Here is a 13,772-nt window from a genome sequence, read left to right on the forward strand (position 1 = left end):
AGGGTCTCACTGTAGCCCAGCTGGCCTTGAACTCAGAGCATTCCTTTTGCCTCCGCCTCCCGAGTGCTGGGATTCTAGGCGTGCACCTCCACTTCTGGCATGAAGACTTTTGGAGTGAAGTTATTACCTAACCTTCCCATCCCCTTTTTTGAGACAGGGTTTAGCCATGTATTTTAGGCTGGCCTTGAACTTACAGCTGGCATCTGCCTCAGCCTCCCCAGTGAACCTCTTATTGAATGGCAAACAAAAGGCCATATTTTTACTGTATACAACTTGATATATTTTGTTTTGTTTTGGTGGAACCATGGATTGAACTCAGGCCCTTGAGCTTGCCAGGGAAGCACTTACTCTACTGAGCCATCTTCCCAGCCCCACAACTTGATATTTTGGAGGGCACAGTTGTTTGAGAAGATAGCTTTTAGTTGATGTATAAAAATTACAAATGGGGCCCAGCCCTAGCTCCGTTCTTCAAGTGGCTGCTTCCACAATGCTGGCAGCCTCAGTTTGCTGTAGTTCGATCCCCACAACACCCTAGCCATGCAAAAGTGCCCTGAAGGCATTCAAGGAGCAAAAAAAAAAAAAATTACAAATAAGGGTTATTGTGATATTGTAATACATGTGGACATTATGTAATGTTCATATCGGGGTAAGCATATCTTTCTGTTCCAGAATTTATGTATTTATTTTTGCTCCGAATGCCTTCAGGGCAGGCTTGGCTGGCTTGAGTTGTGGGGATCAAACCACAGCAACCTGAGCCTGACTGCTTTGTTGAAGCAGCCACTTAAAGAACTGAGCTAAGGGGCAGGCCCCCCGTTCCAGAATTTGTTGTGTTTCTCTGAGAACATTCGAAATTTTCTCTTGCTCCTGGGCATGGTGGTGCAGGTGTGTGACCCCAGCACTGTGGGAAGCTTAACTTACAAGTACAGAACAAAGTAAAACCAGAATAAATAAAAACTAGAACAAAGGCTGGGGCTGGCCCTTGGTGTGAAGGCCCTGGCTCCTGTCCCTAGCACCAGAAAAACAAAGACTTTAGCGTGTGTGCTGCTGACACAAGCACCAAAAAAGCTTTTTTTTTTTTTCCATTTATGTATTTGGTGCAGGGTCTCACTACACAGCTTGGACTTCCAGTGACAGGATCCTCCTGTTCCAGCCTCCCCAGGGCTGGGATTATAGGCATGCGCCACCATGCCCAGACTTGGTGGCCGGCTCAGCACACCTGGGGGCAGGGCCAGCGAGGCATGTGATGCCAGGTTTCGAACCCCAGTCCCTGCGCTGGCCTAAGCAAGTGCTTAGTCTGCTGAGCTATCTCCTGGTCCTATTATTATTATTATTATTATTATTATTATTATTATTATTACTACTACTAATTTTGGCGGCGGGTACTGGGAATCAAACTCATGCCCTCAAGTTTGCCAGGCAAGTGCTATGCCACTGAGTTATATCCCTGGCTCATGCATATTATTTGTTTTTTGCATATTATTTTTTAATCAAAAAATAAAATGAGGGGCTGGCTAGATAGCTTGGTGGTCTAACCACCTGCCTGGCAAGCCCCAGATCCCTAGGCATGGTGGTACACGCCTGTGATTCCAGTGCTGGGGAGGCTGAGACAGGAGGATCGCTACAAGTCCGAGGTGATGGCAAGACCCTGTTCCAAATAAATAAGTAAATAAATAAATAAATTACTTTTAAAAATTAAAAATAAAGTGATTTCTAGTGGGAAGAAAACCTTCACTATACAGAATGCGTTGTGCCTGTGTGGTGCCCACAGTGTCGCTCTTCGTGTGCCTGTGTGAACTCAGTGTGATTGTGCCTGTGGGCTGCGCGTGCTGTGTCAGCTGTGTTCCGTGTCTGTGAGCTCTGCTCGTTCGAGTCCTCTACTTAAGTGTGCTCTACGTGTGAGCTCTGTGTGCTTTGTATGTGTCGGCTCTGTAAGTGTGAGCTCCAAAAGTGTAAGCAGTTCACAGCAAATTGGTCAAGCAATGGCCGCGACTCATCCTCATGGCTGACACTGACAAGGATCTGCAAAGTGCAGTCCAGGGCTACAGGACAAATCCTGAGGGGACTTGGCTGACCTTATCAGATACCAAAGTTACATGTCTTGCTATATAGGTCTTGCTTTATCTTGGTCTTAACCATCCAGCAGAAAAGTGTAAAAATGAGGTATATAAAGTAAAGCCATATTAATACGATGAGCTGTAAAAGGCTCAAGTCAACAACTTCTGAGGATAACCCACTAATATTATAGACTGCTGGGCAGTGTTAGATTGCCTTGCAGAATCTGAGCACCTATAGTATTTAGATGCCAATAGAATTCCCACCTCTGACAGGACTAAACAAAAAAAGGGGATACGAAGGAAAGATCATTTTGTATTTATATATACAAAATAGGGTAGTTATACAGCCCCTTTCACTTAATTCAATGAGAAGAAAGATTTGTACTAACAGTGTTTGGACAGAATATCCTGTCTGCTGCTTGTACTATGGATAACCACTAAGAAGATAATGTACAATGTATTGATTATTGAAACTGTCCTATTCAGCTTTGAAACTGTCTCATTCATATTTATTTCTCAATAAAATTAAAAAAGAAAAAGCGTAAGCAGGCCTTGGGAGCTGTGGAGTGAGACGGGAAGACGAGGAGGACGCTTCAGGCAGCCAGTTCCTGTGAGAGCTTGAGGGCGGCTTTGCTGGCAACCCCCAGCTCGGTCTGTGGCTTCCGCTCTTCAGCCTCAGAACGCATCACTGACTGCTTGACTCACTTTATTTCTTTTTCATTTCTTTTTATTTATTTTATTTTTTTGGTATAGGATTTCGCTATGTAGCTCAGACTCGTAATGATCCTTCTGTCCCACTCTCCCCAGCACTGGGATTACAGGTGTGCACCACCATGCCTGGTTCTGGGGCAGGCATACATGTGGTAACAGGGATCGAACTTGGGACCTTGTGCTTGCCAGGCAGGCGCTTAGACTGCTGGGCTCTCCCCAGCCTTCACTTTTTTGATCTTGCTTTGGTTTTGGCAGTGAGTGGTAAGACATTGCTGTCAGGCTCGTCGCTGTAGGTTTGGTTCTGGCTTTTCCCTTGGCCTTATGGCTACCTTTTTCATCTTTTGCTCTCTTCCTCTTTTGGCCTCCCCAGATCGAGTGACAGTCCTGTACAGGAGCAGAGCTGTTGGCTATTCCTGGCCTGGCCCGTTTTCCATGGCGGACTCCAGCCCATGGGTGCATATTACCCTGGGTGACGGCAGCACCCTCCAGACCACACTGCTGGTAGTTGGAAGTCCTTGTTTCCCTACGGTCTTATGCTCTCCACCCTGTCCTACACCCTAAACCTCTGAGCCAGTCTGTCTCAGCTGCACTGACGGCAGGCAAGGCTTTTGGTTATAAAATGCCCTGTCGCCCTTGGGACTGCCCAAGCTGAGGGGGTTTTGAGTCCTATGCAGGAAGCAATTTCATGGCCATCTTAGGTCACAAGAGGAAGATGGGAGAGCTGGGGCGGGCACCAGTGTTGGCAGTGTAGGTGGCTCTTTCCCTCTCACGACCCTACTGTCACTGTCTCCTCGAAGCTCTTGGCTTTTCTCTTTGCCCACTACCTTCCCCTTTCGCAGGGTAGCTGCTTCCGCCCTTACAGCAGGCCTGTTCGCCTCCATGGAGGTGATGCAGTTTCCAGCAGCAGTTGGAACTAGAGTGACCAATCAGGAAAGAAAATCCCGGAGAAGCATAACATACACAGAGCTTGGGAGACTTAGCAGGCTTCTGTCCCGTGCAGATTGGCGCTGATGGGCACAACTCGGCAGTCCGGCAGGCTGCAGGGATCCCAAGTGTCGGCTGGAGCTACGACCAGTCTGCTGTCGTGGCGACTCTGCATTTGTCAGAGGTGAGATCTGGAGCTGCCTCATGAGACTGCACAGGCCCAGGTGCTCTTTGCAAGAGCCTTTCTCTTCCATGTTTCAGGCCACAGAAAACAATGTAGCCTGGCAGAGGTTTCTTCCATCTGGGCCCATTGCGCTGCTCCCGGTAAGAAGTCACCTGGCCAGTCTGCTTAGAGACATCCCTTCCTCTTAGGACCTGACTTTCTTAGCCCTTTTTCTGGGTTTGAGGGGACATGCACAGCCTAACCTGGTTTCCCCTTCTTGTCTTCCGTTGTGCTCAAAAGGCCCCAAGTTCATTAGAATTTTAGCCTCACTATTAATGTTCCTCTTTTTGGGGGCCGTGGAGGTGGCTCAGTAGAATAAGCACTTGCCTGGCAAGTACAAGGGCCTGAGTTCAATCCTCGGTTCCGCAGAAAACCAAAAACTCCTTGATACTCTCTTGATGCAGCTCTCGGACACCCTGAGCTCCTTGGTGTGGTCCACCTCCCACGAGCATGCCGCACAGCTGCTCAGCATGCATGAGGAAGAGTTTGTGGATGCTGTCAACTCTGCCTTTGTGAGTATCCCCTGGCCTGACTGCTGGTCAGTAGGTTCTGGAAGGTGGTTCTGGGTAGGGAGAGGGACTGGCCTTGATCTGATCATGCAGAAGAGGGCACACGAAGCACTCGAGATGCAGCAGTACCTTTCTGGGTTGTAGGCAGCTGGCGTGCTGGCCGACACAGCTGAGCGGGGAGGTCCGCCTTGCCTTTTTAGAGCTGCGTATGTCAATCATTTTGAATAATGGTGGTGGGGTCCCAGCATCTGAACCTTTGCAACCTGATTCATGGGGAGAGGCTTGAGCACGTGCTAGCACAGAGCTGAAGAGTAAGCTTTGTGGACAGACAGGGGTTCAATATTGGTTCTGTTTATCCCCTGAAGAACAGAAGTAGTTACCTCCAGCCTCTCGGGTCTGAAAAGAGACTTCAAAGGAAAGCAGTGGGGCGAGAGTATAGCTGTCTAGTTCCTGCTTAATGTGCCTACAGCACTGGGTTTAATCCCATACAATAAAATGAAATAGTTTATATAAAATGCTTACAGTATATTTAATACATTTAGTCTCTCAGCCAATTATTATTCTGCAGTAGGTACAGCCTGGATAATATGGGCATTTGTGTTTTTGGAGCTTTTATTTCATATTCATCTAAATTCATTAGTCGAGGGCCAGCCACATAGCCCAGAGGACTAAAGCACTTGCTTAGGCAAGACTGGGGTTCAATCCCTGGCGTGCTGTGCTGGCCCTGGCCCTGGCCCTGGCCCCAGGGTACACTGAGACAGCGTTTGAGACTGGGCATGATGGCACGTAATCCCAGTGCTTGGGAGGCTGAAAACATGAAGATCTGATCTGCATAGTGAGACTCTGTAGACTCTGTACTAAATACATAAAAAAAAGATAAATTTATTAGTTGCACTAATTATTAATTTATCATTATATTCCAAAATGCTTTTAAAACAAAAAGGCTTTAGACTATTGTATGTATTTACTTAGTTTAGCAAACTTTTAAGGTAGGTTCTAGTGGTTAGCCTCATTTAGAAATGTTCTGGGGCTGGGGTGGTAGCTCAGTGGCCGAAGCGCCTGCCTGGGAAGCACAAGGATCCAGGTTTGATCCCCAGTACTGCATGCTGTGCCAGCTCTGGAACCAGACATGGTGGCTGGGGAGGTTGAGACTAAATAAATATATAAATGATTTAAAATTTTATTTTTTTATTTTAATTTTTGTATTTTAGGGAAAGGTGTACAGGGTGTTCAGGGTCTCACAACTAGATCAGACTCATAATGATTCGCCTGTTTACAGCCTCCCAAGAGCTGGGATTACAGGCATGTACCACCACCCCCAGTCTAAATAGCCATCTCAGCATGCCACAGGGGCGAGGCCGGCATGGCAGGCCCGGAGATTGAACCCCCGGCCCCTGCACCTGCTTGCAGGCACTTTAATCCGCTGAGCTATTTGGCTGGCCCTAAAAAAAAAAAATTATTTTTAGAAAGGTACTGAACTTGCCTGAGGTCACAGAGCTTGGGCAAGCTGGGTTCTGCAAGCAGCGTGGCCCTCAAGTTTGGGTTTTAAGTGAAGCCCCACTAAGAACTTCACAGCAAAAAATTCTAGGACCACAGCTATAGCTCGGTGACACAAGGGCCTGCCTGACAAGTGCAAGGTCCTGCGTTGGATTCCTGGTTCCTCCCCCCTCAAAAGAATTCTATACCACTGCTTTTTACTAGCAGTGAGAATAAGTGATTTCCAAGATAATTGGTGACCCTTACCCTTCTCTGGGTCATTGACTATGCATTTGTGGCATTGGCCCGACACTGTCCTAACACGTTTGAGCAGCTGTAATTACAAGATGTCTGTGTAGCAGCCCTAGAGGCAGAGGTGGAGACGGTCCTTGCCTTCAGGAAGCTTGGAGTCAGGTGTGGAGGAAGTACACAGTGGCAGACAGAGGGGCCACACGGCGAGGGCTCAGGGGACAGTGTCTTGGGGTTCTGGGGTGTTACCCTGGTGGAAAGGAGACTTGGCAGTGAGAAATGACAGGATTAGCTACGCAGGCGGGTGCCCTGTCCTTAGTGGTGGGACGGGCAGAAGGTGCTCAGAAGAGGGGAAAAGCCAGCCCTGTAGAGTGGCCCGTGGGGAGCCCTGGGAGCTCCACTGTGCATTCGTTCAGGGGTTCGTCACTCACGGTGCAGCTCAGATGGGGCTTGTTGGGTAGCGTTGCCCTAGCCGCACTCTGGTAAGAGGGTCGCCGCGCCGCGCCCGCTGCCCGGCACTGAGAATGCTCCTGGTTTTGTTATGGGGCTCAGTGGAGTGACGCCAACCACACCGAACTCATCAGCTCGGCCACTAGTGCGCTGCAGTTCGCTGTCGCTCTCCTGAAGCCCACGAAGGCCTCGGCTCGCCAGCTACCCCCGAGTGTAGCCAGAGTGGACGCCAACAGCAGGGTCCTGTTTCCGCTGGGGCTGGGACACGCAGCGGAGTACGTCCGGCCGCGCCTGGCGCTCATCGGGTAAGACGGCAGCAGGGTGGGCGCGGCCTTCTCGCGGCTGCCGGAGGCCGGGCCTGAAAGCTACCCCCTTCCCAGGGACGCAGCCCACAGGGTCCACCCACTTGCTGGACAAGGGGTCAACATGGGCTTTGGGGACATCGCCAGCCTGCTCCGTCATCTCAGCACTGCAGCCTTCAATGGAAAAGACTTAGGTAACGATTCAGTTGTGCGGAGGTCACGGAGGTAAAGATCAGAGCCCAGAATGGCCCTCGATAGCGAGATGGGGTCAGCATCGTGTGTATCTGGGTGCGCGGAGGGGCAGCAGCCTTGATTAGCGGAGAAGGCGCCAACCCAGCCCTTTCCCGCAGGCTCCATGAGCCACCTCACGCGGTACGAGACGGACAGACAGCGCCACAACACCGCTCTGCTGGCCGCCACCGACTTGCTGAAAAGGCTGTACTCCAGCAGGGCGGCGCCGCTCGTGCTGCTGCGGACGTGGGGGCTGCAGGCCACCGACGCCATCTCCCCGCTCAAAGTAAGAGGCCGCCGCGGTTCTCCGAGCTTGCTGCGCGCGGGAAGGACTGGCTAGTAGCGCCCTTCCTCCCTGGGCCCAGTAGTTACAGCGGGAGTCCCGGCCGCGCCGGCCGATGGGCGCGCAGCCGAGCCATACCGGAGGCCCAGCGGCTGAGACGCTTCCGCGTACAGATTTCTTCTTTGCTGAAATAAAACCAAGACTCCTGAGGAGGGTCTCGCTGGCTGTTTCTGATCACTTTGGGTATTTCATTATAAGCACCTCACTGTTGCTGGGCATGGGGCACAAAGACGATGCAAGTACTTGCCCACTTGTTCTTTCATCGCGGTGGGGAGGTCCTAGGAGTCGCCCCGGCCTCCAGCCTGCTCGGCCAGCAGCGCTGCCCTGGGTTCCCCACCCCACCTGCGTGCATCCCAGGGCCACTCACTCCTGCCCCCTTTTCTGCAGGAACAAATTGTGGCCTTTGCCAGCAAGTGACTGCCCTCCTGCGGAGTTCAGGCTGATTGGGAGAAGAGCGCCTGCCTCGTGACCACCGCCCTGCTTCTGGGATGTAGCTTGATAAATTTACTTCACACGGGACTCTCGGCCCTCCTGTGCTGGCTGTGCGCAGGGAGCCTAAGCGACGCCATGTCGCTGGAAACAGCTCTGATTACTAAAGCCAAAGCTGCGGAGGTGCTGCTCCATTCATGTTCACTTGTTACCAGTCCTTGCTAGAGATTTATGCATTTGGTACAGGGCCTCACTACCCAGCTTGGACTGGTAGTGATCCTCGCGTTTTCAGCCTCCCCAGCACTGGGATCACAGGCGTGGGCTACCACGCCGGGTCTCTGGTGGCCGGCTTAGTGCCTGGGGGTGGGGCAGGAGGAGCATGTGGTGCCAGGGATCGAACCCCAGTCCCAGCGCTTGCCTAAGCAGGAGCTTAGTCTGCTGAGCTACCTCACCAGCCCAGAAAATTTATTTTTCATGCTAGTCATAAATTTGTTTAATTGATAGAGTTAGAAATATTTACCATATGTCCATGAGAATTGCTGTTTTAAAATTAACATTAGAATGCAGATTAAACACAAAGTACTTTAACTTTTGTCATTGGTACGCAGAATTGGAAAAAAGCCCAATCTCATTAATCCTAGTTATTACATCTTCATCACAGCACCAGTCTCTGTTCAGTAATAAAATATTAATCTCAGATTAGGAAACGGGTCTGTGGGATGTGGAATCCGCCATCTGCCCTCCGTGTGGGGCCACGGCTCTGAGCGCCCCCAGCAGCCGCTGGGGAAGGTCCTTAGCCCTGGCGCCCTTAGAGCCGCATGCTGTAAGATTTGCCCAGGAGTCTGCTCTAAAGATGAAATGAAAATAGTCTGCTTTTGAACTAAGCTAGGCTATTCTTGGGGATAAGTTTTGAAGAACTGAGAAGCTTGATGCTCTAGGGCAGCTTTTAGGCAAATGTGAGAAAAACTGTCCTGGAATCCGGGCAAGACGTATGCAGGTAAAAAGATAGTTTCTATAGGAAGCTGTGGCCGCTGGCTGAGACTGCAGGCCCAGGGCCAAGTCACAAAACACGGAAAGTTGCCAGGCAGCACATCTAAACTCTGAAAGTATAAAGACAAAGAATTTTAAGATAGCCTTTGCCAGGACCTCAGTGCTTCATCTAGTGACAGCATGCTAAACACAACACCCACCGCGTGCCAGGCTAGTTCCTAAGTACTTCACACACAAACCCATTCGCAGGGATGAAACTAATCAGTGATAGAATATGCAGGGCTCAGAGTATGAGGCCCAAAGGTGTATTAAGAAGTATTTTTCTTCTAAGATAAAAATTCTCACTCTGAATTGCACTGAAAACTAACAATTAGCTAATTCTACAGATTTTCTGGTCAAGACAGTTTTGAGGAGCCGGGGAGATGGCTCAGTGGAATAAGCACTTCCCTGGCAAGCGCAAGGGCCTGAGTTCAATCCCTGGTTCCGTGCCCCCCCCCCCAGCCAAAAAAAAGTTTTTAAGGTCTGGTGAACAGTGTATACACTGCACAAATCCAGCTTCTACTTCTGAGCCTCCCTGGAGACAGCCTGAGAAGAAAGTTAAGAGAACCTCTCCTCTCTGGGCTGTAATGCTGGAGGATCCTTTAAGGAGCAATTTACTTCTTGGGGAACAATTTGGCTTCTACTCTAGGTATAACGATGTAGAATAACACTTAGGAGGCTACTACAAGCCTAGAAATTTGCTGTTTTGACAGGATGTTAAAAGAAGTTATGGAGTTTAGAAGTTATGTCAAATGGTAAAAAATAACATAAAAACTTAGGAGTCACTGTCAGATTTTGAAGGGTTATGTAATGGCAGACTGCAGTTAGAAGGTGGGTGTGGTGTTGCATGCCAGGAGGCTGAGACAAGAGATCACTGAATTTGAGGCCAGCCTGGGCTACATAGTGAGTTTAAGACCAGCCTGAGGCTGGGGAGATGGCTCAGTAGAATAAGTACTTGCCCGGCAAGCACAAGGGCCTGAGTTCAATCCCTGGTTCTGCCAAAAAGAAAAAAAGCGGGGGGCATAGCTCAGTAGGATAAGCGCTTGACGGCAAACACAAGGATCTGAGTTCAATCCCTGGTTAAAAAAAAAAAAAAAAGACCAGCCTGGTCTACACAGTGAGACACTGTCTTTAAAAAAAGAAAAAGAGATACAGAGATTATAGCTTAAGATATTTAAGGAGAATTTGTAAACAGTGCAATTCTAAATGAAATAAAGTATCTGAAAAATTACGAAAGTGAGAACCTGTTGAAATGCCCAGGCGCTCTAGTGGGCAGATTAGGTTAGAACTTCAAGATGTTCCCAGTTTTAAAGACTCTCATGCCATCATGCATGAGCATTTTTTAAGGAAGGGAAACAGTAAAAGGTGACCTTAGTGCCGGCTCTGGTGGCACACGCCTGTTGTCCCAGCACTTGGAGTCCGAGAAAGGAGGGCTGCAAGTTTGAGGTTAGGAAGACCCTGTCTCAACCAATAAAAAGTACTGTGGATACAGCACAGGTAGAGTGCTTCTGGGTGCAATGCTCAGTACCACCAGAAAGAAAAGGAAAGAAAAAAAAGCCCTAATAAAAATCAGCTCAAACCAGGCACAATATGCATTCTGTAGTCCTAGCTACTCAAGAGGCTGAGGCAGGAGGATCACTTGAGCCTGGGAGCTCAAGACCAGCATGGGCGACTCTGATACCTCCAAGGAGATAAGGAAACCAGTGGGAGTCTGAAGAAATCCCACGTCAAGACAGCGGGGTGATGGGGCTGCCCTAGCTCAGTCCTTTAAGGGGCTGCTTCGTCAGGCTCAGGTGGCTGCAGTTCAAGCCCCACAACTCCAGCCAGCCAAACCTGCCCTGAAGGCATTCGGAGCAAAAAAAAAAGATGACGCAGTGGGGTGTGATAAATTCCCTAGCTCAGCTGGATGTGGTGGTACGTGCCTGGAATCCCATCACGTGGGAGGCCTAGGCAGGCCGATAGTTGCGAGTTCGAGGCCACCCTGAATCTCACCACGCTCCCACCCAGCCAATTTCCTAGTTTCTTACAGACAGCAAATGTTACTTACCATCTCTGTGGAGTAACTTAAGAAATAAGGTTCCCCAGGCACAGGTGTGAGGGTGAAGTGTATTTAACAGAAGGGAGAGAAGCACAGAAAGCTGCAGGTTTAGGGAGATGCAATCTCTCTTGGAAAGAAAAAGGACAGGAAGAGATAGCAAAGGAGCCAAACCACAGCTCTACTGTCCAAGAGCAACAGAGCAGGTAGCCAGGAAGCAGATGATGTCCAGATGGGGAGATGGGACATAATTCACAAAATTGAAGTCTAGGCATTCAATTTCTAAAAAAGAACCTGAAAGTCATTATATGTGGTTCTGTGGAAATACAGTGTTCTAACACAGACCAAAATAGCCAACCAAGTCAAAAGCTGGTGATGACCGGGAAGGGGAGTGGAATTCTGGGAACTAGATGAGTAATTTTTAGCTAGTGCAGTCAGGTACCAGCCCAGAATGCAGTGCTATAAATGGAAAGAGTTGGGCTGGGAACGCAGCTTAGTGTGCTAGAGCGCTTGTCTAGCAGTGTGTGAGACGCGGGCTTTGAGCCCTTGCACCACAAGGAAAAAATAAAAGCAAATAGGACTAAGGGAGTAGCTCAGTGGTAATGTGTGTGTAGTACGAGGCCGGGGTCAGGCCCCAGTGCACACGCACACGCACACACATGAACTGAACGGCTGTGACTGAAATCTGTAGCTTCTCAGATAGCACCCACTAACTGACCTCTAGCCCCGAGCCAAGGCTGGGGCAGCAGTGGGGAACCTGTGGCGTGCATGCTGCAGTGAGCTGCTATCACTGCAAACTCTGAAAGGCTCACCACCGCTGAGTAGGCACATAGTTGTATTTCTTAGAAAAACAGCTATTAAGAATCACAGGTAGGGGCCGGGGAGATGGCTCAGTAGGATAAGCGCTTGACTGGCAAATGCAAAGATCTGAGTTCAATCCCCGGTTCCACAAAAAAAAAAAAAAAAACAATCACAGGTAACACCACAGAGTCTGGGAGGTGGCCTGGCACTTGAGCACACAGCCAGCTCTAAGGCTGCAAACGTTCAGTAGTGCTAGCTGACTAAAAGGCAAGCAGTGAGAAGTAGCCACATCCCCCCACAGTATGTCCTTACAGGCAGAGTAGCGAGGCACTGGGACTCGGGACAAGTGCTTTGCCGAGGAACTTCAGCCCCAGTCCTTTCTGTGCTCTGCGACAAGGTCTTGCTACACGGCCCACAGATACAGATGCATGCCAGGGCACCCACCCGTCTGTCCTATCGTGGTACTGGAGTCAGAACCTTGCGCTCCATCCCAGCCCCCGCCATTCTGTATTCTGCTGGAAGCTGGGGTGACGGGTGAGGCAAGTGCCCCACACCCGGCTGCACAGCCTCTCTTCCCAGGCCTTTCATCTGACACAGCACCTTCCTTTCTTTCTTTCTTCTTCTTCTTCTTTTTTTTTTTTTTAATTACACATAGAAAGCAAAACCAGGCATTTTCTTCTCTCAGGGAGAAGTACACAGTGGTGAGGACAGACAGTCTCTGGGGAGGAAAAAAGACTGACATAAATTGGCTTAATTTAGCATACAAGAGGACAGTTATAGTTTCCAAAGAATGAGGCACTCCCAGGTGTTGAAGTAGGACTCTTCACTGGTTCCCAGGGACGTGTCCCTGAGCTGTCGCGCCAAGGCTGAGTTGCAGAGCTATCTGTGGCTCACCAAGGCTCGAGGGCCAGGGCGAATCCCAAGGGTCAGATAATGGTTTGCATTCCATGTATAAAATTAAACCCAAATCTCTAGGTTCAAGGGTGAGACCCGTATGCAGAAGCCCTTCCCTGGAAAGCCAGTTGCTGGAAGTGGAGCAGGACGTGGCTCAGTGGGAGACACCCAGAGACTGCAGCAGGTGGAAGGTGGCCCCCAAGGCCCAGCCGGTCTCTATATTGTTCACTTTCTTTGTGAGCTGTTGCGAAAAAAGAAAAGTTTTCACAGTTTTATCTCATTTTCAATTCCTTTAGGCACGGCACTTAGGCAGATAATATCGTCAAAGACCACGTGTGTGGCCAAACCAAGGCCAACCTGAGACACCATCTTGGAGGCTTCCCGCACTCCCTCAGGGACAGTCCCCTTCCAGCCGCATCCTACTGCCCTGCACACACAGTTCCTGTCTGAGGGCTTCTGAACTCTGAAAGCTGATGCAGCACAGCACCCCTGCTTTGTTGTTTTCTGACTCACCTCTCTGATAAGGCGATTAGGAGATGGCAACGGACATGGGTGAGGGAGCACTGTCGGGAGTGGGAGTGCGCTTAGGGTAGGAAAACACGCCTCGCTTCTCGGTTTGTACTACGTAAGCAGTTGCCTCTTCTCAAGCACTAGTAGACTGACCAGTGCACCTAAGGCATCTGGACCTGAGCTGTGACCGTGGGTGAGACTTCAGACTTCATTTCCTCAGACAGAAAAGTCAAACTATTTTCTTCCAAATTCCAGGAAATCCTTGGTAAGGTTTTGAAGGAGAAAGGGCATCAATCAGGGCAGCGCCAGGCCCCTACCTTGGGGGCCAACAGCAGAGCTCTACTGTATCATTTTATATTACTGACCTTCTATGTAGGTATTTGTTGAATAAAGGTGGTTTGCAAAACAAGTTTGAAAACTACTGGATTTTTTAAGTGTTGACCCTATGAAACTGAGTGTAGCTGCTGTACCCAACGGCAGGGTAAGTCACTGTCTTTTTTTTTTTTTTTTTAAGCACTGAGAGTTGAAGCCAGGACCTTCACATTGTTTTCTTTTTTTTTCCTTTGTGTGTGTGTGTGTGTGTGTGTGTGTGTGTGTGTGTG

The 13,772-nt window shown here is 49.5% G+C and overlaps 2 protein-coding genes across 3 annotated transcripts in view; one reads left to right on the forward strand and one right to left on the reverse strand.

Annotated features, from left to right (window-relative positions):
* Coq6 (coenzyme Q6, monooxygenase) overlaps window positions 1-8,143 on the forward strand; it is a 15,410-nt gene extending 7,267 nt beyond the window's left edge. Inside the window, exons 5-12 of the mRNA XM_004624853.2 lie at window positions 3,136-3,266; window positions 3,766-3,873; window positions 3,951-4,013; window positions 4,317-4,424; window positions 6,699-6,901; window positions 6,977-7,092; window positions 7,249-7,415; window positions 7,860-8,143. Coding sequence (XP_004624910.1) covers window positions 3,136-3,266; window positions 3,766-3,873; window positions 3,951-4,013; window positions 4,317-4,424; window positions 6,699-6,901; window positions 6,977-7,092; window positions 7,249-7,415; window positions 7,860-7,889 — 926 coding nt within the window. The 3' untranslated portion in view covers window positions 7,890-8,143. The remainder of the gene's footprint in view (window positions 1-3,135; window positions 3,267-3,765; window positions 3,874-3,950; window positions 4,014-4,316; window positions 4,425-6,698; window positions 6,902-6,976; window positions 7,093-7,248; window positions 7,416-7,859) is intronic.
* A 4,183-nt stretch (window positions 8,144-12,326) lies between these two features.
* Entpd5 (ectonucleoside triphosphate diphosphohydrolase 5) overlaps window positions 12,327-13,772 on the reverse strand; it is a 25,161-nt gene continuing 23,715 nt past the window's right edge. Inside the window, exon 13 of one of the 2 annotated variants that reach the window (XM_004624854.3) lies at window positions 12,327-12,901. In XM_004624854.3, coding sequence (XP_004624911.1) covers window positions 12,815-12,901 — 87 coding nt within the window. In that variant the 3' untranslated portion in view covers window positions 12,327-12,814. The remainder of the gene's footprint in view (window positions 12,902-13,772) is intronic. The other variant, XM_023703568.1, reaches the window with a different exon arrangement.

This window comes from Octodon degus, unplaced genomic scaffold (assembly GCF_000260255.1).
Source record: "Octodon degus isolate 3935 unplaced genomic scaffold, OctDeg1.0 scaffold00007, whole genome shotgun sequence".
In the NCBI taxonomy this organism is placed as follows: Eukaryota; Metazoa; Chordata; class Mammalia; order Rodentia; family Octodontidae; genus Octodon; species Octodon degus.